This window comes from Schistocerca serialis, chromosome 10 (assembly GCF_023864345.2).
Source record: "Schistocerca serialis cubense isolate TAMUIC-IGC-003099 chromosome 10, iqSchSeri2.2, whole genome shotgun sequence".
NCBI lineage: Eukaryota > Metazoa > Arthropoda > Insecta > Orthoptera > Acrididae > Schistocerca > Schistocerca serialis.
Genome location: NC_064647.1, coordinates 129,638,545 through 129,664,609, shown reverse-complemented (window position 1 = coordinate 129,664,609; position 26,065 = coordinate 129,638,545). Strand labels below are relative to the sequence as shown.

The 26,065-nt window shown below is 44.1% G+C and overlaps 1 protein-coding gene across 1 annotated transcript in view; it reads right to left on the bottom strand.

Annotated features, from left to right (window-relative positions):
* LOC126424605 (endothelin-converting enzyme homolog) overlaps nucleotides 1-26,065 on the bottom strand; it is a 324,277-nt gene that overhangs the window by 76,927 nt on the left and 221,285 nt on the right. Inside the window, exons 14-16 of the mRNA XM_050087344.1 lie at nucleotides 15,499-15,602; nucleotides 12,290-12,354; nucleotides 7,488-7,536 (exon numbers count right to left, since the gene is read on the bottom strand). Of these exons, the coding sequence (XP_049943301.1) occupies nucleotides 7,488-7,536; nucleotides 12,290-12,354; nucleotides 15,499-15,602 (218 nt within the window). The remainder of the gene's footprint in view (nucleotides 1-7,487; nucleotides 7,537-12,289; nucleotides 12,355-15,498; nucleotides 15,603-26,065) is intronic.

Sequence of the window (26,065 nt, the reverse complement as noted above, 5' to 3'; positions counted from 1 at the left end):
GACACCACTGGAGGCGGGCTGCACGATGTTGGGGCGTGAGCGGAAGACGGCCTAACGGTGTGCGGGACCGTAGCCAAGCTTCATGGAGACGGTTGCGAATGGTCCTCGCCGATACCCCGGGAGCAACAGTGTCCCTAATTTGCTGGGAAGTGGCGATGCGGTCCCCTACGGCACTGCGTAGGATCCTACGGTCTTGGCGTGCATCCGTGCGTCGCTGCGGTCCGGTCCCAGGTCGACGGGCACGTGCACCTTCCGCCGACCACTGGCGACAACATCGATGTACTGTGGAGACCTCACGCCCCACGTGTTGAGCAATTCGGCGGTACGTCCACCCGGCCTCCCGCATGCCCACTATACGCCCTCGCTCAAAGTCCGTCAACTGCACATACGGTTCACGTCCACGCTGTCGCGGCATGCTACCAGTGTTAAAGACTGCGATGGAGCTCCGTATGCCACGGCAAACTGGCTGACACTGACGGCGGCGGTGCACAAATGCTGCGCAGCTAGCGCCATTCGACGGCCAACACCGCGGTTCCTGGTGTGTCCGCTGTGCCGTGCGTGTGATCATTGCTTGTACAGCCCTCTCGCAGTGTCCGGAGCAAGTATGGTGGGTCTGACACACCGGTGTCAATGTGTTCTTTTTTCCATTTCCAGGAGTGTATGAAGATCGTATCTGTTCTTTCGGACATGTCCAAAAGAATAGATACCATCTTCATATAAATAAGGCAAACTTTTACGGGAATCGGTAGATTCACTACCGTGAGTAGTGAGTATAGTGGAAAGAAGAACTACAAATGCAGTGCATGGGCAGTAAGTTCGAAGCATGAGTCTCACGGGGAGCTTGTCAGAGATAAGTCCCTGTAGATGCACTCTGCTCTGTACCCTCGGTGGCTCATTCGGATAGAGGGTCTGCCATGTAAGCAGGAGATCCCAGGTTTGAGTCCCGGTTGGGGCACGCATTTTCAACTCTCCAAGTTGATATTTATCAACCACTGGAAGCAGATAATGGTCTGGATTACATTGTAATTTCATTCTTCGGGAGCTGCTAGAACACCAATGGTATCTGCTCTTTTGGACATGTCCTCCGACGCTGCTGCAGTTACTGTGAGTAGACCGGGAAGGAAAATTCTACTTTAGAAAGGCAAAACTCTACCATCTGGGATAGCAAAATGTATGAGACAGGCGAAATACCCTCAGACTTCAAGAAGAATATAATAATTCCAATCCCAAAGACAGCAATCATTGACAGATGTGAAAATTACCGAACTATCAGTTTCACAAATCACGGCTGCAAAATACTAACGCGAATTCTTTACAGAGGAATGGAAAAACTGGTAGAAGCCGACCTCGGGAAGATCAGTTTGGATTCCGTAGAAATATGGGATCACGTGAGGCAATACTGACCCTTTGACTTATCTTAGAAGCTAGATTAAGAAAAGGCAAACCTGCGTTTCTAGCATTTGTAGACTTGGAGAAAGCTTTTGACAATGTTGATTGGAATACTCTGTTTCAAATTAGGAACGTGGCAGGGGTAAAATACAGGGAGCGAAAGGCTATTTACAATCTGTACAGAAACCAGATGGCAGTTATAAGAGTCGAGGGACATGAAAGGGAAGCAGTGGTTGGGAAGGGAGTGAGACAGGGTTGTAGCCTCTCCCCGATGTTATTCAATCTGTATATTGAGCAAGCAGTAAAGGAAACAAAAGAAAAAATAGGAGCAGGAATTAAAATCCATGGAGAAGAAACAAAAACTTTAAGGTTCGCCGATGACATTGTAATCTGTCACAGACAGGAAAGGACTTGGAAGAGCAGTTGAACGGACTGGACAGAGTCTTGAAGCGAGGATATAAGATGAACATCAACAAAAGCAAAACGAGGATAATGGAATGTAGTCGAATTAAGTCGGGTGATGCTGAGGGAATTAGATTAGGAAATGAGACTCTTAAAGCAGTAAAGGAGTTTTGCTATTTGGGGAGCAAAATAACTGATGATGGTCGAAGTATGGAGGATATAAGATGTAGACTGGCAATGGCAAGGAACGCGTTTCTGAAGACGAGAAATTTGTTAACATCGAGTATAGATTTGTCAAGAGGTCACTTCTGAAAGTATTTGTATGGAGTGTAGCCATCTATGGAAGTGAAACATGGACGATAAACAGTTTGGACAAGAGGAGAATAGAAGCTTTCGAAATGTGGTGCTACAGAAGAATGTTGAAGATAAGATGTGTAGATCACATAACTAATGAGGAGGTATTGAATAGGATTGGGGAGAAGAGAAGTTTGTGGCACAACTTGACCAGAAGAAGGGATCGGTTGGTAGGACATGTTCTGAGGCATCAAGGGATCACCAATTTAGTATTGGAGGGCAGCGTGGAGGGTAAAAATCGTAGAGTGAGACCAAGAGATGAATACACTAAGCAGATTCAGAAGGATTTAGGCTGCAGTAGGTACTGGGAGATGAAGAAGCTTGCACAGGATAGAGTAGCATGGAGAGCTGCATCAAACCAGTCTCAGGACTGAAAATCACAACAACAAGAAGACGCTATCGGATTCCAAAAATTGGTAAAATGTGGTGTAGCGTGATGGGCGTGCAACATTAACAGTTGCAAAAGTTTTATACGAGTAACAACTGTCTCCACTGAAGACGCCGATGTGCTCCAGAATCAAGTCAACTACAACCATAAAGAAACAGCTGGTGGTAAAATTCGGAGACAGAAAATAGTTTGTGAACTGAAGAAGAAAGCTACAGAATATATATGTCACAGACCATCAAAACGTATACACTATGTGGTCAAAAGTATCCAGATACCTGGCTGAAAATGACTTACAAGTTCGTGGCTCCCTCCATCGGTAATGTTGGAATTCAGTATGGTGTTGGCTCACCCTTAGCCTTGATGACAGCTTCCACTCTCGCAGGCATACGTTCAATCACGTGCTGGAAGGTTTCTTGGGGAATGGCAGCCCATTCTTCACGGAGTCCTATACTGAGTAGAGGGACCGATGTCGGTCGGTGAGGCCTGGCACGAAGTCGGCGTTCCAAAACATCCCAAAGGTGTTCTTTAGGATTCAGGTCACGACTCTGTGCAGACCAGTGCATTACAGGGATGTTACTGTCGAATAACCACTCCGCCACCGGCCGTGCATTATGAACAGGTGCTCGATCGTGCTGAAAGATGCAATCGCCATCTCTGAATTGCTCTTCAACAGTGGGAAGGAAAAGGTGCTTAAAATATCAATGTTGGCCTGCGCTGTGATACTCCCATGCAAAACAACAAGGAGTGCAAGCCCCATCCACGAAAAACACCACCACATCATAACACCATCGCCTCTGAATTTTACTGTTGGCACTACACACGCTAACAGATGCCCGTTTACTGAGCATTCGCCACACCCACACCCTGCCATCGGATCGCCACATTGTGTACCGTGATTCGTCACACCACAAAACGTTTTTCCACTGTTCAGTCGTCCATTGTTTACGCTCCTTACACCAATCGCGGCGTCGCTTGGCATTTAGTGGCGTGATGTGTGGCTTATGAGCAGCCGTTCGAATATGAAATCAAAATTTTCTCACCTCCCACCTAACTGTCACTGTACTTGCAGTGGATTCTGGTGCAGTTTGGAATTTCTGTGTGATGGTCTGGACACAACCCTTTTCAACTGTCAGCGGTCTCTGTCAGTCAACAGCCGAGGTCGGCCTGTACGCTTTTATGGTGTACGTGTCCCTTCACATTTCCACTTCACTATTACATCGGGAACAGTGGACGTAGGGGTGTTTAGGAGCGTGGAAAACTTGCGTACAGACGTATGACAGAAGTGACATCCAATCAGCTGTTCACGTTCGAAGTCTGTTAGTTCCAAGGAGCGCCCCAGTTTGCTGTCTCACGATGTCTAATGACTATTGAGGTCGCTGACATGGAGTACCTGGCAGTAGGTGGCAGCACAATGCACCAAATATGAAAAACGTAAATTTTTGGGAGTGTCCGGATACTTTTGATCACATAGTGTGTATAATTAACTGGAAGAAGAATACGCGGAAGCGATTTCTACAGGTTTCGTGAACTAAATTACAATGCCGGACGGAAAATACTATACTAATTACCAACAAGTATGAAGGAGGTTCATCTTGTTCTGAATACATTACGTGTGAATACTACAGATGGACAGTTAGTTATATGATGATGCTGACAAGAATTTTGTAATATACTTTGAAGAGGAAACATCTAAATACGTAGTTTGACACAATACATGTTGATGGAGCTTTCAAGCATTGAATTAAGTCTTTTAGCTGCTATTTGCGATACATAGTCTTGTTAATGGACGTTATATTCCAATGGTTCTCTTTCTTTGTTGAACGATAAGAAAACTTAACCTTTTCAATGTGTCCTTTCCACAGCTGTTGGCCGGCCGGTGTGACCGAGCGGTTCTAGGCGCTTCCGTCTGGAACCGCGCGACCGCTACGGTCGGAGGTTCGAATCCTGCCGCGGGCATGGATGTGTGAGATGTCCTTAGGTTAGTTAGGTTTAAGTAGTTCTATGTTCCAGGGGACTGTTGACCTCAGATGTTGAGTCCCATAGTGCTCAGAGCCATTTGAACCATTTGAACCAACAGTTTTTGACAAATGTGATGCTCTATGTCTGAAATGGTTCAAATGGCTTTGAGCACTATAGGACTTAACTTCTGAGGTCATCAGTCCCTAGAACTTAGAACTACTTAAACCTAACTAACCTAAGGACATCACACACATCCATGCCGGAGGCAGGATTGGAACCTGCGACCTTAGCGGTCGCGCGGTTGCAGACTGTAGAGCCTAGAACCGCTCGGCCACCCCGGCCGGCTCTATGTCTGAACTTTCAGAGTTTGGAGGAAGTTTAATGCAAGCTAGAAGTGAAGTTTGGACTAATGCAAGAATCCAACGTTGTAAATTTCATGTACGACAGAGCTGGTGGTGAAGGATAACAAACATCAAATCGCGAAGTTTCTTTCTTGTATAGCTGGTTTGTCAGTGCTGGATCCTTCTATGGTTGCTGACTGTTTTGTTGACAACATAATGTCAACGATGTCTGTATGTGAAAAACTACGAACGTTCTGCGACTATTGAGTAGACTTCCTTCGTCCATGTGGGCAAAAATAAGAAACAACGAATGCTTCTGGAAGTGTCCACAGCAAGTACCATAGTGTTCTACTCCTACAGGTCACATATACACAGATACACCAAAATTGCAATCACTTTCTCAAAAACAAAAAGAAGAAAAGAAGTAGTTCGAATTTAAAACTCGTGAACCAACAAGTGGCTAATTTAAGGATGAAAAAATTAGAAGAAAACAATATGTGAAATTAGTTTCCTATACAGTGAAACATGAGGCAGTCCGCCTCTACATGGTGCATCCTGGATATCGCTAAACAAACTGGTACAAAAACCACCAAATAATTTTTAAGCAATAGCAGAGTAATCAGAAGCGTTTTCTCTTCTTACTTACGAATAAAAATGTTTTACAGCTTCGGCTAGAAGTATGTATGTTACTACGTGATTTGAACGGGAGGACTTGGTTGCTTCCCTGACCGTGGCACCCTTGGATGTTGTGCCCCAGGTTGACCAGAAGGGTCCGGGAGGCATGGATCCTATTTTTCTCACCGCGGAAGGCTTGGGTACTGCGTCCTGGACGAAATGTGTAACTTACTTTGTTAAGTCCCGGATATCCGCGCGCATTAAAGCACCACTTCCAGGACGGGGAGACGCGTCAGTCCCGGATTGAGTCCGTCTGGCAGATAAACGACGAAAGTCGAGAAGCCGGCGAGCGTAGGTTTTTTTTTTTTTTTTTTTTTTTTTTTTAGGAAGTTTCCCACATCCAACTGATTTCATTGTCCAATCGAAGCAATAGCATCGACAATATTATTGTTTTCAAATTTGCTGATTCAGATAAAATAACCAATATGCTGGGAAAGAGAATTTATCCCATCGATAATAATTAGATCTAGATTTTAAATGCGAACATTTTAGGTTAGGCTTTACAGTGATCTTTATTGACATTAAATGAATCAACAAGTTTACCGCTACCAGTCACTGTTTATTTATCTCCAAGACGCGTTTTAAAGGTTTAAACCTCCATCATTAGGTCGATTTACATTTGTTGGTATGGATATTTGTGTGTGTCGTGTTACGTTTTTTGGACGAACTTTTGGCACTGTCTAGTGGAGAAACAAAACACTAACCAATTAAATTCACCTGATGATGGAGGTTTAAACCTTTGAAACGCGTCGTGGAGATAAATAAACAGTGACTAGCAACAGTAAACTAGTTGTTCCATTAAATCTAGACTACTATTAAAAATTGGGGATGCATAATTGCACTTTTGATTTCCGGAAGTTATAGGGCAACAAATTGAAATAATTGTTTAACACTAATGACATGACAAAAAATAGCTCCTGTAATAGCACTCTCATATTGTAGTCAACTAAAAATGTTTATTTGAATTATTATTATTACTATTATAAGAATTACTATTGGAGCGATAGGAGATTTAAACCAAAAGTCACTTATAGTTACTTCTAGCATTAGCAAAATATAATGTAAAAAATCAGTTGTACAAAATACACTAATATACTAAAATTATTTTTATTAAAAAATTAAATAAACAAAAACTCAATAAAAGATAATCAATAATCAATACATATTGATTTGCAGAGAAAAAGTTTCAGTGTAAGTGAAATACTTTCACTCAATTGAATAACGGTACATGCAGGCAGTAGGGTTATGCGTATTGCATCACAGAGGAAGGGGGCGGGGGTAAGTGGGTGACGACGGAAGTCCCTATGTATGAATTAACACGATGTAAAATAAATAATGATGTATGTCGCTACTTTCCCATTTTATGTAACTTATTCCATTCGTACCTTGTTTCTTAAGCTTGTTAAGTTTCGTAAAGCAGCAAATTGAGTGTTTTTATTTGTTACAATTTAATTATTACAGTTGCTTATACCCTGAACCATCATGTTCAACATGTTGGACAAAAATTCGCCACTGTCTTAAAGAAATACAAAATGTGATTATTTTAGTATGAATGAAGTGTAGCAATAGCTAATAAACCATATGGTTAGCCTACTCTCCAGCAAACAACATACTTCAGGCAAACAGTCCACACTCGAATCAAATCTACAGTACGTAATAGATTGCTGTTCACTTTCCGTTAGTTTTGCTACCAGCCTTTCTTGCCTCCAGTTGCTAGACATGTGGGTACAGTGTTAGTCATTACTGTCGCCAGCTACCCTAGAGCAACCACACGCACACACTCGCGCGCGCGCACACACACACACACACACACACACACATATATATATATATACACACACACACACACACACACACACACACATATATATATATATATATATATATATATATATATATATATATATATATATATATCAACTGAGCGGTACAAGAAGTAATTAGCCATTCTGATACAGGTGACATTTGGTAATACTCACTCAACTCCTAGGTCGTAGAATGGAAAGTCCAGAATTGCTGCTGGAATAGCTGGAAAATGAAAAAAATTGTGTGTTAAGACAGCTGCGACTAGTCAAGACGTCAGCTACTGACCTGGACAAGTAACAATTTTAAGACAGTCATTGACAGCGCGAAAAGGACGACGTCAGTTGTAATTGTTTTGAGCGGGAAAATGCAATAGTTAACGCAGATGGACATTCAGAAAAGCATCTGCAAATATTTATATTTCTTCCTGTAAGGAAGTTTGTCACTATAGTAAGAATTTAGGCTATACACTCGGAGTAAACAATAGAAATAAGCAGCAATATCACTTTACCTTACATCCACACAAATGAATGCACTTTCACCTACACTAGGCTTTAAATTTCTTGTCTGGGATACATATTCTCAGAATTTAACTAACTACTAGTCAGTTAAAAGTATCCTGACTCCTATCAGTGGACATTAATAAGTGATGTGTGCAGCTTTGCCTATGTGATAGCTTGAGCTGTCCTGGGGATACTTTTGATGGGGAGTGTCCGTTGAGGAATGGTACAGACATTCTTCCTCAAGAGCCGAAAACAGAGAAGGTTACGATTCCCTGACGGTAACTTTTCGTCATAAACGTCGATATTCAGGAGGGAATATAAGGAAGGATGCCTTCATAGAATGATCTTAAGTAATAAATGCATATTTTTTATTTCAAAAAGCAAGTATCCTCTTTCACCGTATCAAGTGAAATTTTAATTCGTATACAGCAATAAGACACGAAGGATTGTTTACTAGAAGGAACTATATTCCATTGTGTAAGAACGTAGGCTCCGGCGGCCGGTGTCATAGTGATTAAAATTCTTCTGGGTATTATGCCGCGTCATTGCTAAAAAACTAAAAACAATAATAAACTAAAACCGACGTTTCGGCCGAATTGCAACGACCTTCCTCAGGGCACGACTGGTTTTGCATGGGGATAGGTGCTTCTATTTATTACAGACTATCGATGTCTGATGTCACTGTTGTAAAACTTTTAATTGGCCCTCTAATATGATTGGCTAGTCATAACGTAAGGGAAGATGGAAGGAAAGAGGCTATTCGCGGATGTCCGTGTCGTCAACGATTGGTAGCTCTCCGCCAATCAGCGTTCGGCTTCTGGTCGGCAAGTTTTCCTCCCGGTGTGCGCAGAAGTGCATTAGTCTTTAATGAATGCAGTGATCAGAATGGATTTTGATATATAAGGCCCTGGCCTCTAGATTTAATTTAACAAAAGAGCAGCGCAACGACAACGCGAAATCCGTGACGACGTACGAAAGCCAAATGCTATTTTTACTAACTTATTTGTTCTTGTTACGCACACCATGACAGGTTCTTTAGAATTTCATACGTTTCATCTACGGTTGTTTGCGGGTTGTACACTGTTCAGCCAGAACATATCGACCACTTACTTAATGTCCACCTTTGGCACGCATAACAGCGGCGACGCGTCGTGGCATGGAAGCAATGAGGCCTTAATAGGTTGCTGGAAGGATTTGGCGCCACATCTGGACTCACAAGTCACCTAATTACCGTAAAATCCGGTGAGAGGGGTGAGGAACCCTGACGCCACTTTCAGTCACATCGCAGATGTGTTCGATCAGGTTCAAATGTTCAAATGGCTCTGAGAATTATTGGACTTAACATCTGAGGTCATCAGTCCGCTAGAATGTAGAGCTACTTAGACCTAACTAACCTAAGGACATCACACTCATACATGCCCGAGGCAAGATTCGAACCTGCGACCGTAGCGGTCGCGCGGTTCCAGACTGAAGCGCCTAGAGCCGCCCGGCGAGTTGGAGGGCCAGCACATCAACTGGAACTCGCCACTTTGTTCCTCGAACCACTTCATTACACTTCTGGCCTTGTGACGTAACGCATTATCTTGCTGAAAAATGCCACTGCCGTCGGGAAACATGATCGTCATGAAGGGGTGCACGTAGTCTGTAACCAGCGTACGATAATGACTGGCCCTCATGGTGCCTTGGACGACGTCCACTGGACCCAGGGATTCCCAAGTGAATGTTCACTAGAACGTAATGGAGCAGCCGCTAGCTTGTCTCTGTCCGGCTTTAAAGGTGTCAAAGAGCTGTTGCCCTGGAAGACGACGGATTTGCGTCCTCCCATCGGCGTGACGAAGAAGGTATCGGGATTCGTCAGGCCGTGCAACGCCCTGCCACTGCGTCAGCGTCCAGTGCCGATGGTCACGTTCTCGTTTCGGTCGTAGTTGGCGACGTTTTGGTGTCAACATTGGCACGTGCATGGGTCGACGGGTGCACAGGCCCATCGCTAGGAGTGTTTGGTGCACTGTGTGTTCACACACACACTTGTACTCTGTCCAGCGTTAAAGTCTGATGTTAGTTCCGCCACAGTTCGCCGTCTGTCCTGTTTTGTCACTCTGCCCGGCCTACGACGACCGCCGGCCGGAGTGGCCGAGCGGTTCTAGGCGCTACAGTCTGGAACCGCGCGACCGCTACGGTCGCAGGTTCGAATCCTGCCTCGGGCATGGATGTGTATGATGTCCTTACAAGGGAACCTCCCCATCGCACCCCCCTCAGATTTAGTTATAAGTTGGCGACGACCGACACCTGTTTTCAGGGGAGGCCGCCCACCTACACGGCATCTTGACGTGGTTTAACCACATGTTGAAGTCGCCTTCCCCGTTCTACACGCGGACAGCACTCTCACCGATACTACACGCACCATGGGTGTGTCTGACTAGCAGTCATTCCTTGCCAGGTGACGGCGCTATCGCCTGGACGGGTCTATATCGACAGTAGGTCGGTGCTTACAATGTTCTGGCTGATCAGTGTATATCATTAATACAGGGAATACCCAACATTAGTTTATTACAGTAAATCTCAGTATTGCTTACAAACGGGATTTGATTAGTCTACCACAATTTAACATTATATCTGCATGAACGTTTATTTAAGCAGTCAAGTCTCTCAATAAGGAATTGAGTGGGAAAGGGGGAGAATGACGGAGCCTGACCGCTACTACGAGAAATTCACGTTAGTGATTACGAAGAAATAGTGAGGATTAACATGCAGACGCCACTGAAGATACCTAAACCGGGAAATAAACCGCTGCAGGTAAGTAAGAACAGCAAAGTAGGATCCGTTCTTCATGCTAGGTAACTCACTGGAGCATTCATCACACGACCTGTAACTTAATACAGCGTCACGTATAATATTATTCTTTTACGCAATACTATAATTAGCCGTTCGCCAAATAGTTTTACAATCAGTAACAAAGCAACAAGAACTTGTCTTGCCATAAATTAACGGTGAAACGTCCCCTTAGAAAAATTAATGAATGACTGTGCTGATATGATATCATATGATATCTGATCAACACTAAACTGACACACAATATTTTTAGCGCAACGCAATCTGACTTTGAATAATCCCTACAAAAGAATGGCCCTGACTAATATCAACCTATACCTTTCACGAATCACTTACCTCACAGAAATCTTCGTTACTCGAACTACTGCAATACAGCGAGCGCCAATACTGCCAGCTAAATAAAATATTCTAACTACTGAAGGCACTAACTACTCATAGACATAGTTAGCAAATGAAAGCTTTTGATGGAGAATAAACAATGTATTTACCGTAATAGCTTTCAAAAGTCAGAATATATATATATATCAGTTCATGACATCCAGTCTTACAAATTTACTCTCTCTGATGGACACACGTCCAGATCATCCGCTCTAAAAACTCCGCCATCTCACTCCCCACATCCACCACTTCTGGCGGCTCACCTCCAACTGCGCAACGCTACGCGCTGTTCACATCCAACTGCCCAACACTAGAATACCGAATATTACAACAATGCCAACCAGCCACAGACTGCACACAGCACAGCCAGTGATTGTCATACAGAGCGCTACGTGGCGTTACCAATATAAAAACCTAAACAGCCTACTTACAACGGTTACAAAAATACTCACTGGTGTCTGCACATGCATTCAAACGAAGAAGCCATGCTCTCAAGCTAAACTAGCTCTCTTTGCGTCGCCAAACACGCAGGAGAGCCAAGGTTTCAAAGGTTGGTACTGCTACTTGTGACAATAAGTAAAGGGGCTTATTCGGCCACGACAAGGCTATTCAAATGAACGATTCATGCTTTCAAGCTAAACGAGTTTTCTTAGCGACACCAAACATACAGGAGAGGCAAGGTTTCAAAGGCAAGTACGGATACTTGTGAGAATAAGTAAAGGGGCTTCTTTGGTCCAGACAAGGTATTCAAACGAACGAGTCACGCTTTCAAGCTAGACAGTCTAGGCAGGAAAAAGGACTCCATTATGGCTACTTGAGAGGAGAGACTGCAGTTTTTAAGAAAATAAAACGGAGATACCTTGCCCTCGTCCTCAGTAACAGTATGTTTTTAAGTGTAGAAAATTAAAAACCAACTGGGCATGACATTGACCGACCAAAAATGGGGGATTAAATATTATAAAAAATATGATAGGAGAGCAAAAAACGAGCGTCTTTCAACATTTCAGAACAGCAGTTTCGACTTATAATTCATCATCAGCGACCTCAAAATACTTTGTACCCGTAGGCCTACTTGAATCCGCAAAATTTCTAATTTTTGATCCGCTAAATTGGATCCGCCGTTTTCAATTTTGTAATTCTGACATCCGGTTCTTAGTCAGCGACCCAAAGAATCTATGAAGAACACTGTTGCAGGATTTCATATTCATTTTTCTGTTATGTCCAGGTTTTACTTAATTGGCATGATAATTCTTGTGTTTATTACTTACTGATAGCGTTGGACTGGAATGTGTGGTACGCGTTGACAGTTGTAGGATCGCTGGCCCAGTCCGCACTGAAAAACGTAATTACCGTTCATTAGGCAACGTTTTCTCCTGGGCACACGTCATAAAATATTGCCTGATATTGTAATTGAAAAAGCAGAGACAAAGTAGATGAAAGCATTCTGGGAGTGCTTTGAGTGGTAATCACAAAACTGGGTTAAAGAGGTGAAGAAAATTAATTTAACTGCCAATTTTATCTCTCTTTACGTTCGTAAATTGCATTAACTCTGAATTCACAACTGATAATAACCTGTATTCGTTCAAAACCAGGACTAAGTTTGATCCCTAGTAGGAATTCATACCAGTTCTATCAAAAAATTAAATACATTTAGAAACTGAAGATGTTGGAAAGTAACCCAAATTTTAAATTATAAGAGAAGTAAAATTGTTTAGCCGTTAACGAAACTCAGTTAATTTCTAGTATCATATGTTCCATGGAAAAAGATCTACACTCATGTTCATAAATTAAGGATAATACTGATACATGATGAAACAAAGCTCTGGTGGGCGGTTTGCGGGTTTGAATCATCTCGGGATATGACCATGCGGTGCATTTGACATGCCACATACGCGGTGGTCTAGTGGTTCTAGGCGCTCAGTCCGGAACCGCGCGACTGCTACGGTCGCAGGTTCGAATCCTGCCTAGGGCATGGATGTGTGTGATGTCCTTAGGTTAGTTAGGTTTAAGTAGTTCTAAGTTCTAGGGGACTGATGACCACAGATGTTAAGTCCCATAGTGCTCAGAGCCATTTGAACCATTTGAACTTCAGGAGCTCCGACAGGCATTGGGGCAAGAATAGGAGGCTATACCCCAGCAGCTGCTCGAGCACCTTATCCAGAGTATGCCAACCCGTTGTGCGGCCTGTGTACGTGTGCATGGTGATCATAACCCATATTGATGTCGGGGTATATGCGCAGGAAACAGTGGCGTTTTGTAGCACATGTGTTTCGGCACGGTTTTCTTAACTTACCTCCAATACCCTTGGACTTACAGAGCTGTGTCGTGTGTGTTCCCTATGTGCCTATTCTATTACCGCCTGTTTTGTGTAGCGCCATGTTGTGTGGCACCACATTCTACAATTATCCTTAGTTTATGAGCATGAGTGTATTATGTTTCAAGGTTCCACATGGTGCAGGATCGACGAAGTATACTTTACATAATTAGCCTTAAAAATATACAGATTTTACCAACCATAGCAATGAGTGACTGAAGAACTAACGATGTATTCCAAACAGCATAAATATTTTATACAGCACTTACATGCACTGATGAACCACAACATTATGACCACCTGTTTAATAGCTAGTCTGTCCGTCTTTGAAACGAAATACATCACCGATTCTGCGTATCAGGTATCCGACAGTTTCTTGGTGGGTTTGTTGAGGTATGTAGCATGAGATGTCTACGCAAAGGTCATGTGATTCGCATAAAAAAGGCCGCTGTCTGGCGTATTCGCTGATGGCGCCCGATAGCGACCCGTATGGGTTTCATAGGATTTACATGGTCGCCGAGACATCAACGTCAGTTCACTAAAATGCTCCTTAAACCACTATATCACAGTTCTGGCTCCGACTGCTGAAAGATATCACCATCGGGGAAGACACAAAGCATGGAGGGATTCAGGTTGTCCGCAGCTGTCAGCGTGTCTTTGATTACTACCACAGGTCCCACGCATGAGCAGAAGAATGTCTCCCATAGCATAATACTGCCTCCAGCAGCCTACGTCCGTGGCGCGCGACACGTTTTGAGCCGCCATTCACCTCCATCACAGTATTTGTGGAGACGACCTGCGACCTAGTGTAGCAAAAGTGTGAAGTGCCGACACGTTTCCATTGATAGACAGTCGAATTCCAATGGTCCCGCCGCCACTACAATCGTAACTGACGATATCGTTGGGCCAACATATGAACACACAGGGATGGTCTGCTGCGGAGATCCATGTTCAACAACGTGTGATGAACGGTGTGCTGCGAAACACTTGTGCGTGCACCAGCATTGTGCTCTTTCGGCCGAGATGCTAAGATCACCCACCATCTGTGCTACTTAACAAAGCAGTTAAGCCTGCGAACCCCACTTTCTATGAAGAGACGTGGACTTTCCACCATTTAGCGCATAGTCGTAGTTTCGCTGTCCTTCTACCTCTTTCCGTAGATGCTCATGACAGCAGCAAGTCATACGAGGGCATTACACGCGCCAGTTGCTGAAGCCCTTGCAGCCCACCAGTTACAGTACAGGTGGTTTCCCAGGGATGAGACGGCGGCTGGTGGGTCCTGAATGGACCATTAAGGTCATAATGCGCTCTTTGCTTGCTTACCTATACAGCGTGGACCTTGTTGTTGTTGTTGTTGTGGTCTTCAGTCCTGAGACTGGTTTGATGCAGCTCTCCATGCTACTCTATCCTGTGCAAGCTTCTTCATCTCCCAGTACCTACTGCAACCTACATCCTTCTGCTTAGTGTATTCATCTCTTGGTCTCCCTCTACGATTTTTACCCTCCACGCTGCCCTCCAATGCTAAATTTGTGATTCCTTGATGCCTCAGAACATGTCCTACCAACCGATCCCTTCTTCTAGTCAAGTTGTGCCACAAACTTCTCCCAAATCCTATTCAATACCTCCTCATTAGTTATATGATCTACCCACCTTATCTTCAGCATTCTTCTGTAGCACCACATTTCGAAAGCTTCTATTGTCTTCTTATCGTCCATGTTTCACTTCCATACATGGCTACACTCCATACAAATACTTTCAGAAACGATTTCCTGACACTTAAATCTATACTCGATGTTAACAAATTTCTCTTCTTCAGAAACGATTTCCTTGCCATTGCCAGTCTACATTTTATATCCTCTCTACTTCGACCATCATCAGTTATTTTACTCCCTAAATAGCAAAACTCCTTTACTACTTTAAGTGTCTCATTTCCTAATCTAATCCCCTCAGCATTACCCGATTTAATTTGACTACATTCCATCTTCGTTTTGCTTTTGTTGATGTTCATCTTATATCCTCCTTTCAAGACACTGTCCATTCCGTGCGTGGACCTTGTAAATCGAAATATGATTTTTTTGTTACCTCTACTAGGTATGTTCATCGTAGGTATGTGTTATTATTGTAAAAAATATTTTGATCCCATCACATGAAAATTTATCTTACCTGACGTTATTGTTTGTGGTTCGTAAAGTCGACAGCATGGAGTAGACTTGCAACCGCAGGATTCCCAGCATATTCTCCAGATGTTCCCCCACCTGGATCTCCAGCTGTGGCAAGCAAAGATTACGAAAGTATCCATTATAAAGACAACTATTGAAAGTCATACATTAAAAATCCTATCACAACGCACTTAATTAACAAACTGAATTCATACAATTCAGGAATGAGGATATAGTGGATTGTCGCAGAGGGTTTCAGTAAACAGAAACTCAAAGAACTTTGCTTACATCACTTGCGCGATTGGAAAACACATCAATTTATTCATGAGTTTTAACCTGGCTCAATAGATAACACACTGTAAAAATTTGGAGCATATGTTTAAATAATGTGTTCCATAAGATCACCAGGTTTCTTTAGAGCACACAATCAAAAATCAGTACATAACTTGCTTACGTGCTGGCAGGATCACTGAGACGAACTAACTTCGCCTGCTTTCCCAGTACAAATAAGCAGTAGCTACGCCAAGAAAGTGGGACTCTTCATGAACACCCAACGTTAGGAGATGTTCTGTGCTGATGAAACAACGACACACTAGTGGTCAAACAGGGAAGACGGGCAGGGACCAGCGTAACATGAAACAATGAAAGGTGACAAATCTCAGTGAAAATCCACATACACACCAAAAATGTGGCATTTATGTAGGGAAGATATACTGTCTCCCTCAACAGGGAAATTGTTCGAAGACAACAGTGTGTTGGCCGCCTTGTAACATGAGATAATCCCTAAACAGTCCGCCCCGGTAGCTGAGTGGTCAGCGTGACAGAATGTCATGCCAAGGAACCCGGGTTCGATTCCCGGCTGGGTCGGAGATTTTCTCCGCTCACAGACTGGGTGTTGTGTTGTCCTAATCATCATCATCTCATCCTCATCGACACGCAAGTCACCGAAGTGGCGTCAACTCAAATGACTTGCACCAGGCGAACGGTCTACCCGACGGGAGGTCCTAGCCATACGACATTGCATCCCTAAACAGGAAACCTGTCTATTGCTTTCCAAATCGTTAGTGAAACTAACAAATGTACCTGCCACCTACGGCTGTAATCACCGCTTACAGCTGTTGACAGATAATAGACTGAAAATAATGTTAGTGTCTCGATGTTTGTTAGAAACTGAACGACCCGTAATGGACAAAGGCATAATCTCCTCCGAAGCAGATATCTCATGCCTTTGAGGTGGCACTCATATGGGAGGTACATGGTTCGAATCCTGATGAGAAATTATCGTCATCAGTATTTGGCTGCCAATGTCGTGGAGATATGGTGGTGTGAAGTTTGGGCCAGCGATCTGGCTAAATTCCAGATCTCTACACAGCGTCTCGTGCATTGAGTGTTAGTGATGCGTCGTTTGTCGAATTCGATCGACAGTCTTCAGTTATATACCGAAGGGATTGTGTGTGTTCTGTTAGAGAGAGAGAGAGAGAGAGAGAGAGAGAGAGAGAGAGGATGAGACAGAGAGAGAAAGAGAGAGAGTGAAAGAGAAAGAGAGAGAGAGAGAGAAAGAGAGAGAACGTTTACATCGACATGGACGCTCTGCAAATCACATTTAAGTGCCTGGCAGAGGGTTCATCTAAGCACTTTCACAATAATTCTCTATTACTCCACTCTCGAACAGCGCGCGGAAAAAATGAACGCCTATATCTCTCCATGTGAGCTGTACGACAGTTGTGGGCACTACTCATTGAAGTTTGAATACTTTTTCTCGAACCCCAACGTGCTATGGCACGAAAAAAATATATATTTGTTAAACTCAGCTTAATTAAGTGGCCCAGAGATGTGGGTGGTCTCAGTTAGGAAACTGCTGCGGAAGCAAAGGGAACTTCACAGCAAACATAAATATAGCCAAAGCCTTGCAGACAAACAAAAATTACGCGAAGCGAAATGTAGTGTGAGGAGGGCTATGCGAGAAGCGTTCAATGAATTCGAAAGTAAAGTTTTGTGTACTGACTTGGCAGAAAATCCTAAGAAATATTGGTCTTGTGTCAAAGCGGTAGGTGGATCAAAACAAAATTCCCAGACACTGTGACCAAAATGGTACTGAAACAGAGGATGACAGACTAAAGGCCGAAATACTAAATGTCTTTTTCCAAAGCTGTTTCACAGAGGAAGACTGCACTGTAGTTCCTTCTCTAGATTGTCGCACAGATGACAAAATGGTAGATATCGAAATAGACGACAGAGGGATAGAGAAACAATTAAAATCGCTCAAAAGAGGAAAGGCCCCTGGACCTGATGGGATACCAGTTCGATTTTACACAGAGTACGCGAAGGAACTTTCCCCCCTTCTTGCAGCGGTGTACCGTAGGTTTCTAGAAGAGCGTAGCGTTCCAAAGGATTGGAAAAGGGCACAGGTCATCCCCTTTTTCAAGAAGGGACGTCGAACAGATGTGCAGAACTATAGACCTATATCTCTAACGTCGATCAGTTGTAGAATTTTGGAACACGTATTATGTTCGAGTATAATGACTTTTCTGGAGACTAGAAATCTACTCTGTAGGAATCAGCATCTGTTTCGAAAAAGACGGTCGTGTGAAACCCAGCTCGCGCTATTCATCCACGAGACTCAGAGGGCCATAGACACGGGTTCACAGGTAGATGCCGTGTTTCTTGACTTCCGCAAGGCGTTCGATACAGTTCCCCACAGTCGTTTAATGAACAAAGTAAGAGCATTGTGTGATTGGATTGAAGAGTTCCTAGATAACAGAACGCAGCATGTCATTCTCAATGGAGAGAAGTCTTCCAAAGTATGAGTGATTTCAGGTGTGCCGCAGGGGAGTGTCATAGGACCATCGCTATTCAAAGTATACCTAAACGACCTTGTGGATGACATCGGAAGTTCACTGAGGCTTTTTGCAGATGATGCTGTGGTATATCGAGAGGTTGTAACAATGGAAAATTGTACTGAAATGCAGGAGGATATGCAGCGAATTGACGCATGGTGCAGGGAATGGCAATTGAATCTCAATGTAGACAAGTGCAATGTGCTGCGAATACATAGAAAGATAGTTCCCTTATCATTTAGCTACAAAATAGCAGGTCAGCAACTGGAAGCAGTTAATTCCATAAATTTATGGGAGTACGCATTAGGAGTGATTTAAAATGGAATGATCATATAAAGCTAATATCTCGGCAATGCTTTGGCCGATTAATATGAACAAATTTTACAATTTTTAAGACGACAATTACTTTTAAACTATTATATATTTTTGTGGCGCGTCTAGATAATTTAGTTTCACATATTGTTCTGTCCATGACTGCCAGCTTGCATCTCCGTGTCACTCTTAGTTTTAGTTTTATCAATTTTTCTTTCTTTCTTTTACTGATGCCTTTATCCCAAGGTCGCAGGGTTGGCATGGTTAGGAACGGAGTTGGCAAATTTAATGTTAAGGGGTGTCCGGATGCCTTCCTGTCGCCACCCTGTAACCCCTGGGAAGGAATTTGTGTACCTCAGCCGTCTGTCTCATTGAACAGTGTGAACGTTTTGAGATGTCTGTGAGTGGTGTAACTGAAGTGGAACGTGGGGATCAGCTTGGTATTCACCTAGTGGGATGTGGAAAACGGCCTAAAAACCTCATCCAGGCTGGCCAGTACAATGACCCTCGTCGTTAATCCGCCGGGAGGATTCGATCCGGGGCCGGCGCGGCTGCCTAAGTCCAGAAGCAGCACATTAGCACTCTCGGCTACACTGGCGAGTCAATTTTTTTTTAACAGTTTTTCTCTCGAATATATATTCCTCCAAGCGCAAAAACACGGTCATACGCTCCCCTGACAAGCGCTCGGGTTTTTCCAAGGCCGAGTAGGCGCTAGCCGCTCGCCACGGCCCCGTAGCAACCGCCAGCCACGTGCTATGCGGCGGGAAACTGCCGCTCTAATATCACCCCACAGCTTGTACGCTCACACTGCTGGTTACCCTTACTTTATTATGATGATGATTACTCGCTGTGTAGATCAAAATAATTTAGCATTCGGAGGAGAAAGAAACGCCTGTGTCATGTCTGTAACACTTTCTCCCCTGTTTCTGGATAATACAAAAGTTGCTGCTCTTCTTTGGACTTGGTCGATGTACTCGGTTAATCTCATCCGGTAAGGATCTCGCACCGCGCTGCAGTAATCCCAAAGCCGAAGCAAAAACGTACTGCAGGTAGTCTCTCTAGTAATTTTGTTGTATCTTCTAAGAATTCTGCTAATAAATCACAACCTTTTCATCGCCTTCCCCACATTTTCTATGTGTTCTCTCTACACTCACGCTCATGAATTTGGGATAATGCTGATACATGGTGAAACAACGCTCTGGTGGGCGGTTTGCGGGTTTAAATCACCTCGGGGTATGCCAGTGCGGTGCATTTGACCTGTGGTCGTCGCCGTCGCACGGTGGCGTTGGCAGCAGTCCACATACGTAGAGGTGTGTTGGTGCATGGTTGATACATGGTGAAACAACGCTCTGGTGGGCGGTTTGCGGGTTTAAATCACCTCGGGGTATGCTGGTGCGGTGCATTTGACCTGTGGTCGTCGCCGTCGCACGGTGGCGTTGGCAGCAGTCTACATACGTAGAGGTAAGGTGCAGCGAGTAAGTGTGCAGACTTTTTCAGACGTGCTAATGGTGACTGTGTGTTGAAAATGGCTCGAAGAACACGTATTCATCACGTTATGAGGGGTAGAATACTACGACGACTGGAGACTGGTCAAACGCAGCAGGTCGTAGCACGGGCCCTCCGTGTGCCAGAAAGTGCGATCTCAAGATTACGGCAACGATTCCAGCAGACAGGAAACGTGTCCAGGCGCTACAGTACGGGACGTCCACAGCGTACAACACCACAAGAAGACCGATATCTCACCATCAGTGCCCGCAGACGGCCACAGATCACTGCAGGTAGCCTTGCTCGGGACCTTAACGCAGACACTGGAACATTTGTCTAAAGACACGCAGTCTACTGACGACTGAACAGACACGGTTTATTCGCCCGGGGACCTGCAACGTGCATTCCACTGACCCCAGGTCACAAAAGAGGCCGTAAAGCCTGATGTCGAGAACATAGTACATGGTCAATGGAACAGTGGATTCTGATATTCATCTGGCGTGAACCAGGAACCAGATACCAACCCCTTAATGTCCTTGAAAGGGACCTGTATGGAGGTCGTGGTTTGATGGTGTGGGATGAGATTACGATTGGTGCACATACACCACTGGATGTCTTTGACAGAGGAACTGTAACAGGTCTGGTGTATCGGGACGTCATTTTGCACCAGTATGTCCGTCTTTTCAGGGGCGCAGTGGGTCGCACCTTCCTCCTGATGGATGATAACGCACGGGTCCAGCGACCTGCCATCGTGGGGGAGTACCTTGAAACAGAAGATATCAGGCGAATGGAGTGGCCTGCCTGTTCTCCAGACCTAAACCCTATCGAGCACGACTGTGATGCTTTCGGTCGACGTATCGTTGCACGTCTTCAAACCCCTACGATACTTCAGGGGCTCCGACAGGTACTGGTGCAAGAATGGGAGGCTATACCCCAGCAGCTGCTCGACCACCTGATCCAGAGTATGCCAACCTGTTGTGCGGCCTGTGTACGTGTGTATGGTGATCATATCCCATATTGATGTCGGGGTACAAGCTCAGGAAACAGTGGCGTTTTGTAGCACATGTGTTTCGGGACGGTTTTCTCAACTTATCACCAATACCATGGTCTTACAGATATGTGTCGTGTATGTTCCCTATGTGCCTATGCTATTAGTACCAGTTTTGTGTAATGCCACGTTGTGTGGCACCACATTCTGCAATTATCCTTAATTTACGAGCATGAGTGTAATTTAAGTTGTTTATAATTGTTATTTCTTATTAAGTTCAATTTACCGCTTTTAAATTTGATTGATTTATGGTGTAACCGAAGTTTAACGGATTCCTTTTAGCACACATGTGGATGACCTCACACTTTTCGTTGTTTAGGGTTAGCTGACAATTTTGTACCATACAGATATGTTTTCTGAATCGTCTTGCAATCTGCTTTGATCTTCTGTTGAGTTAACTGTACGATAAGCGATAGTATCCTCAACAATCAACCTAAGACTGCTGGTCAGACAGTATCGAAAATCGTTTATATAGATAAGGAACAGCAGAGGACTTGTAGTACTACATTGGGGAAATCACTTTTGTGTTGTATTAATTAGTAAGAACTATGACCTCACTGACAGGAAATCACGAATCTCGTCGCATAACTGAAACGATATACTATAAGCACCGAATCTGATTAGAAGCCGCTTGTGAGGTACAGCGTCAAAATCCTTCTAGAAATCAATAAATACGGAATCAGTTTGAAATCTCTTGTCAAGAACTATGTTTCCTAAATCCGCGTTGACTGTGTGTCACTGGACCTTTGTCTTCGAAGTAAATCATAATGCTCGAACACAATGTATGTTCCAAAATCCTGCTGCATATGGACGTTAGTGATATGGGTTTGTATTCTAGTATGATCTTATCTAGCTTTTTAGCGATTTATTTTAACGACGTTCATCTTAAATGCACATTCCATTAGAACTACTTACAGCCTTGAGAAAGCCAGCCATACAAAACGCTACCATCTTGTGAGCAAGATGTATGAGACAGGCGAAATACCCTCAGACTTCAAGAGGAATATAATAATTCAAATCCCAAAGAAAGCAGGTGTTGACATATGTGAACTATCAATTTAATAAGCCACGGCTGCAAAATACTAACACGAATTCTTTACAGACGAATGCAAAAACGTGTAGGCCGATTTCGGGGAAGATCAGTTTGGATTCCATAGAAATGTTGGAACACGAGAGGCAATACTGAAACTACGATTTATCTTAGAAAATAGATTAAGGAAAGGCAATCCTACGTTTCTAGTATTTGTAGACTTAGAGAAAGCTTTTGACACTGTTCACTGGAATACTCTCTTTCAAATTCTGAAGGTGGAAGGGATAAAATACTGGGAGCGAAAGTCTATTTACAATTTGTCCAGAAACCAGATGGCAGTTATAAGGGTCGAGGGGCATGAAAGGGAAACAGTGGTTGGGAAGGGAGTGAGACAGGGATGTAGCCTATCCCCGATGTTATTCAACCTGTATATTGAGCAAGCAGTAAAGGAAACAAAAGAAAAATTCGGAGTAGGAATTAAAATCCATGGAGAAGAAATAAAAACTTTGAGGTTCGCTGATGACATTATAATTCTATCAGAGGCAGCAAAGGACCTGGAAGAGCAGTTGAACGGAATGGACAGTGTCTTGAAAGGAACGAAAGAAAAACGAGGATAATGGAATGTAGTAGAATTAAATCGGGTGATGCTGAGGGAATTAGATTGGGAAATGAGGCGCTTGAAGTAGTAAATGAGTTTTGCTATTTGGGGAGTAAAATAACTGATGATGGTCGAAGTGGAGAGGATATAAAATGTAGACTGGCAATGGCAAGGAAAGCGTTTCTGAAGAAGAGAAATTTGTTAACATCAAGTGTAGATTTGTCAGGAAGTCGTTTCTGAAAGTATTTGTATGGAGTGTAGCCATGCATGGAAGTGAAACGTGGACGATAAATAGTTAGGACAAGAAGAGAATAGAAGCTTTCGAAATGTGGTGCTACAGAAGAATGCTGAAGATTAGATTGGTAGATCACATAACTAATTAGGAGGTATGGAATAGAATTTGAGAGAAGAGAAATTTGTCTCACAACCTGACTAAAAGAAGGGATCGGTTGGTAGGGTATATTCTGAGGTATCAAGGGATCACCAATTTGGTATTGGAGGGCAGCGTGGAGGGTAAAAATCATAGAGGGAGACCAAGAGATGAATACACTATGCAGATTCAGAAGGATGTAGGTTGCAGTAGGTACCGGGAAATGAAGAAGCTTGCACAGGGTAGAGTAGCATGGAGAGCTGCATCAAACCAGTCTCTGGACTGAACACCACCACAACAACAACAACAACATCTTAAATGGTATTTAGACCCGCCAGGGTAGCCAACAGCGCTAATGCGCTGCTTCCTGGACTCGGGTTGGCGCGTTGGACTCGGATCGGCCTCGGCCTCGGATCTGAGCGGTTTACGACGAGCTCCAGGATGCCGGCCAGCCTGAATGTGATTTTTGGGCGGTTTTCCACATCCCGCTAGGTGAATACAGGTTGGTCCCTACGTTCTTTCCCAGTTACATGACTCACAGACATTTGCAGACGTTCCCACTGCTTCACGGCTTAAACTAGACGCAAACAGCTTGGGTAGACCACTTACGTGCTGGGGGGTTCGCGGTGGCGGCAGGAAGGGTATGCGGCCACCCTCTGTACCTAACACTGCCAAATCCGTCATAACATGGCCGACCCCGCGTTGGGGCGGGCAAGGCTCAAAGAAAGAAAGAAAGAAATCTTACATACAAGGCCGCCGATGACCACGACACTGGACGCCATAAGCATCCAACAACATCAACAACAACAGTAGCAATAATAATAATAATAATGATAATGATAATAACAGCATCTGGCTGCCGGATGGGAGCGATAACGGCGGCGGGCTCCTTGATGCTGTTCGAGAGAAGGGAGCCACTTCCTTCCTCTGTGCAACGTCCGTCAGCGGCCCACAGACGGTAGGCGCTTATACTCGTCGATTCGTGGGTCGACAAGCTAAAGATACCGTCCGCTGCCGACACATACGCTGTCTTGCAGTGTTCTCTTGTCATCAGTCGATGCTAGCACGCTGTATGCATGCCTCATAACGACATGCGACTATGCCCTTTCGTTAGCTCGAGTTCCAATGTACCGGATTGGCACATAAGTCCTGTTTCTTTATTTGAAAATTTTGCTTGGATAATAAATGGTTTTAGCAGCGCGTTTTATGTTATTCGATAGAGGCCTATGTGCTCTACAAAAGAGTGTGTCCGATTTTTGCTGCTGTTATACTCGTGGTGGTTTAATTCGGAGCGGGACTCACGACCGAAGACCAGTCAATGAGATTCCAGGGAGAAGAGTATCCGGAGACGCCCTGTCTAGCGACAGGATACCAACCTGGGACTCTGCCACCATACAGCCCCACAATCAGGAGTGATAGTCTGGGGTGTCATTTCAGGACTCATAGCAGGAATCCTGTGGATGTGAGCCGCGGCACACTTACAGAACAGTGGTACGTTGACGCTATCCTACTGCCTGCTTTGTTGCCCTTCATGGCAAGCCAAATTGTGCTTACATTTCAGCAAGATAACGGCCGCCCGCACGCGGCGAGAGTTTCTACTGCTTGCTAAACCCTACCTTGGCACCAAGGTCGCCGTATCCCTCTCCAATTGAGAACCCTTGGAGCATTATGGGCAGGGCTCTTCAGTAAGCTCGCGACTTTGACGATCTAATGGGCCAACTGGACACAGTTTGATACTCTGTCCCCCAGGGGGACATCCAACAAATCTGTCAGTGAATGCGAAACCGAGTAACTGCTTACGTAAGGGTGGCAGGTGGACCAATGCGTTGTTGCCTAGCTCAATTTGTGAAACTCTATCTCCTGAATGAATAATTAAGTATTTCTGAAGTTGCAATTTGTCTGTGCATGTACATGACATATAGCGAAGTCGTTTCTTTTATTTTTGAGGAAAATCATGACAGGAAGGCCAAGAAAGATATAGTGTAGGGATGTATTCGTCCGCTTCTTTTCTTCGGTCTATGCATCAAAGGGAATAACGTGTACAAAAGAGAAGGTCAGAAGTAACATTCATCGTGAAACGATATAAAGGATAAGTTTCGTTGATGACACTGAAATTCTCACTGAAAATGAGAAGGAACTGCAGGACCTGTTGTACAGTATGGAATGGTTCAAATGGCTCTGAGCACTATGGGACTTAACATCTGAGGTCATCAGTCCCCTAGAACTTAGAACTACTTGAACCTGACTAACCTAAGGACATCACACACATCCAAGCCCGGGGCGGGATTCGAACCTGCGAACGTAGGGCTCGCGCAGTTCCAGACTGAAGTGCCTAGAACGGCTCGGTCATACCGGCCGGCTGTACGGTATGAACTGCCTCATGAGCACGCAATACGGAGTGAGTAATGAGCACGTGCTGAAATGAGATTTGCGACAAATTTAACGACGAAACTGCAGCTCACGACGATTAGGAAGTGAGGGAATTCTGCTAGCCAGGAAGCAAAATAAAAAGCAGACTAGCATAGGCACAGAGGCTACTTCTGGTCATAACAAGTTTTGTAGTACCAAACATCAACGTGAATTTGAGGGAGAAATTTCTGAGATTGTACGTTTAGAGAATAGCATTGTACGGTAAAAAAACTGTGGACTGTGGGGCAGAAGAAGAGAATCGAAGAGTCTGAAACGCTGCGCCACAAAAGTAGATTGAAAGCTATGCGGACTGCCGAGAAAACGTGGTTTTCCGAAAAACAATGGTGCAGAGCAACGTCGCAATTATGTGAACTGCACAGGCTAAAACTGTAGGGAAATACACAGATTGGTATATACACTCCTGGAAATTGAAATAAGAACACCGTGAATTCATTGTCCCAGGAAGGGGAAACTTTATTGAC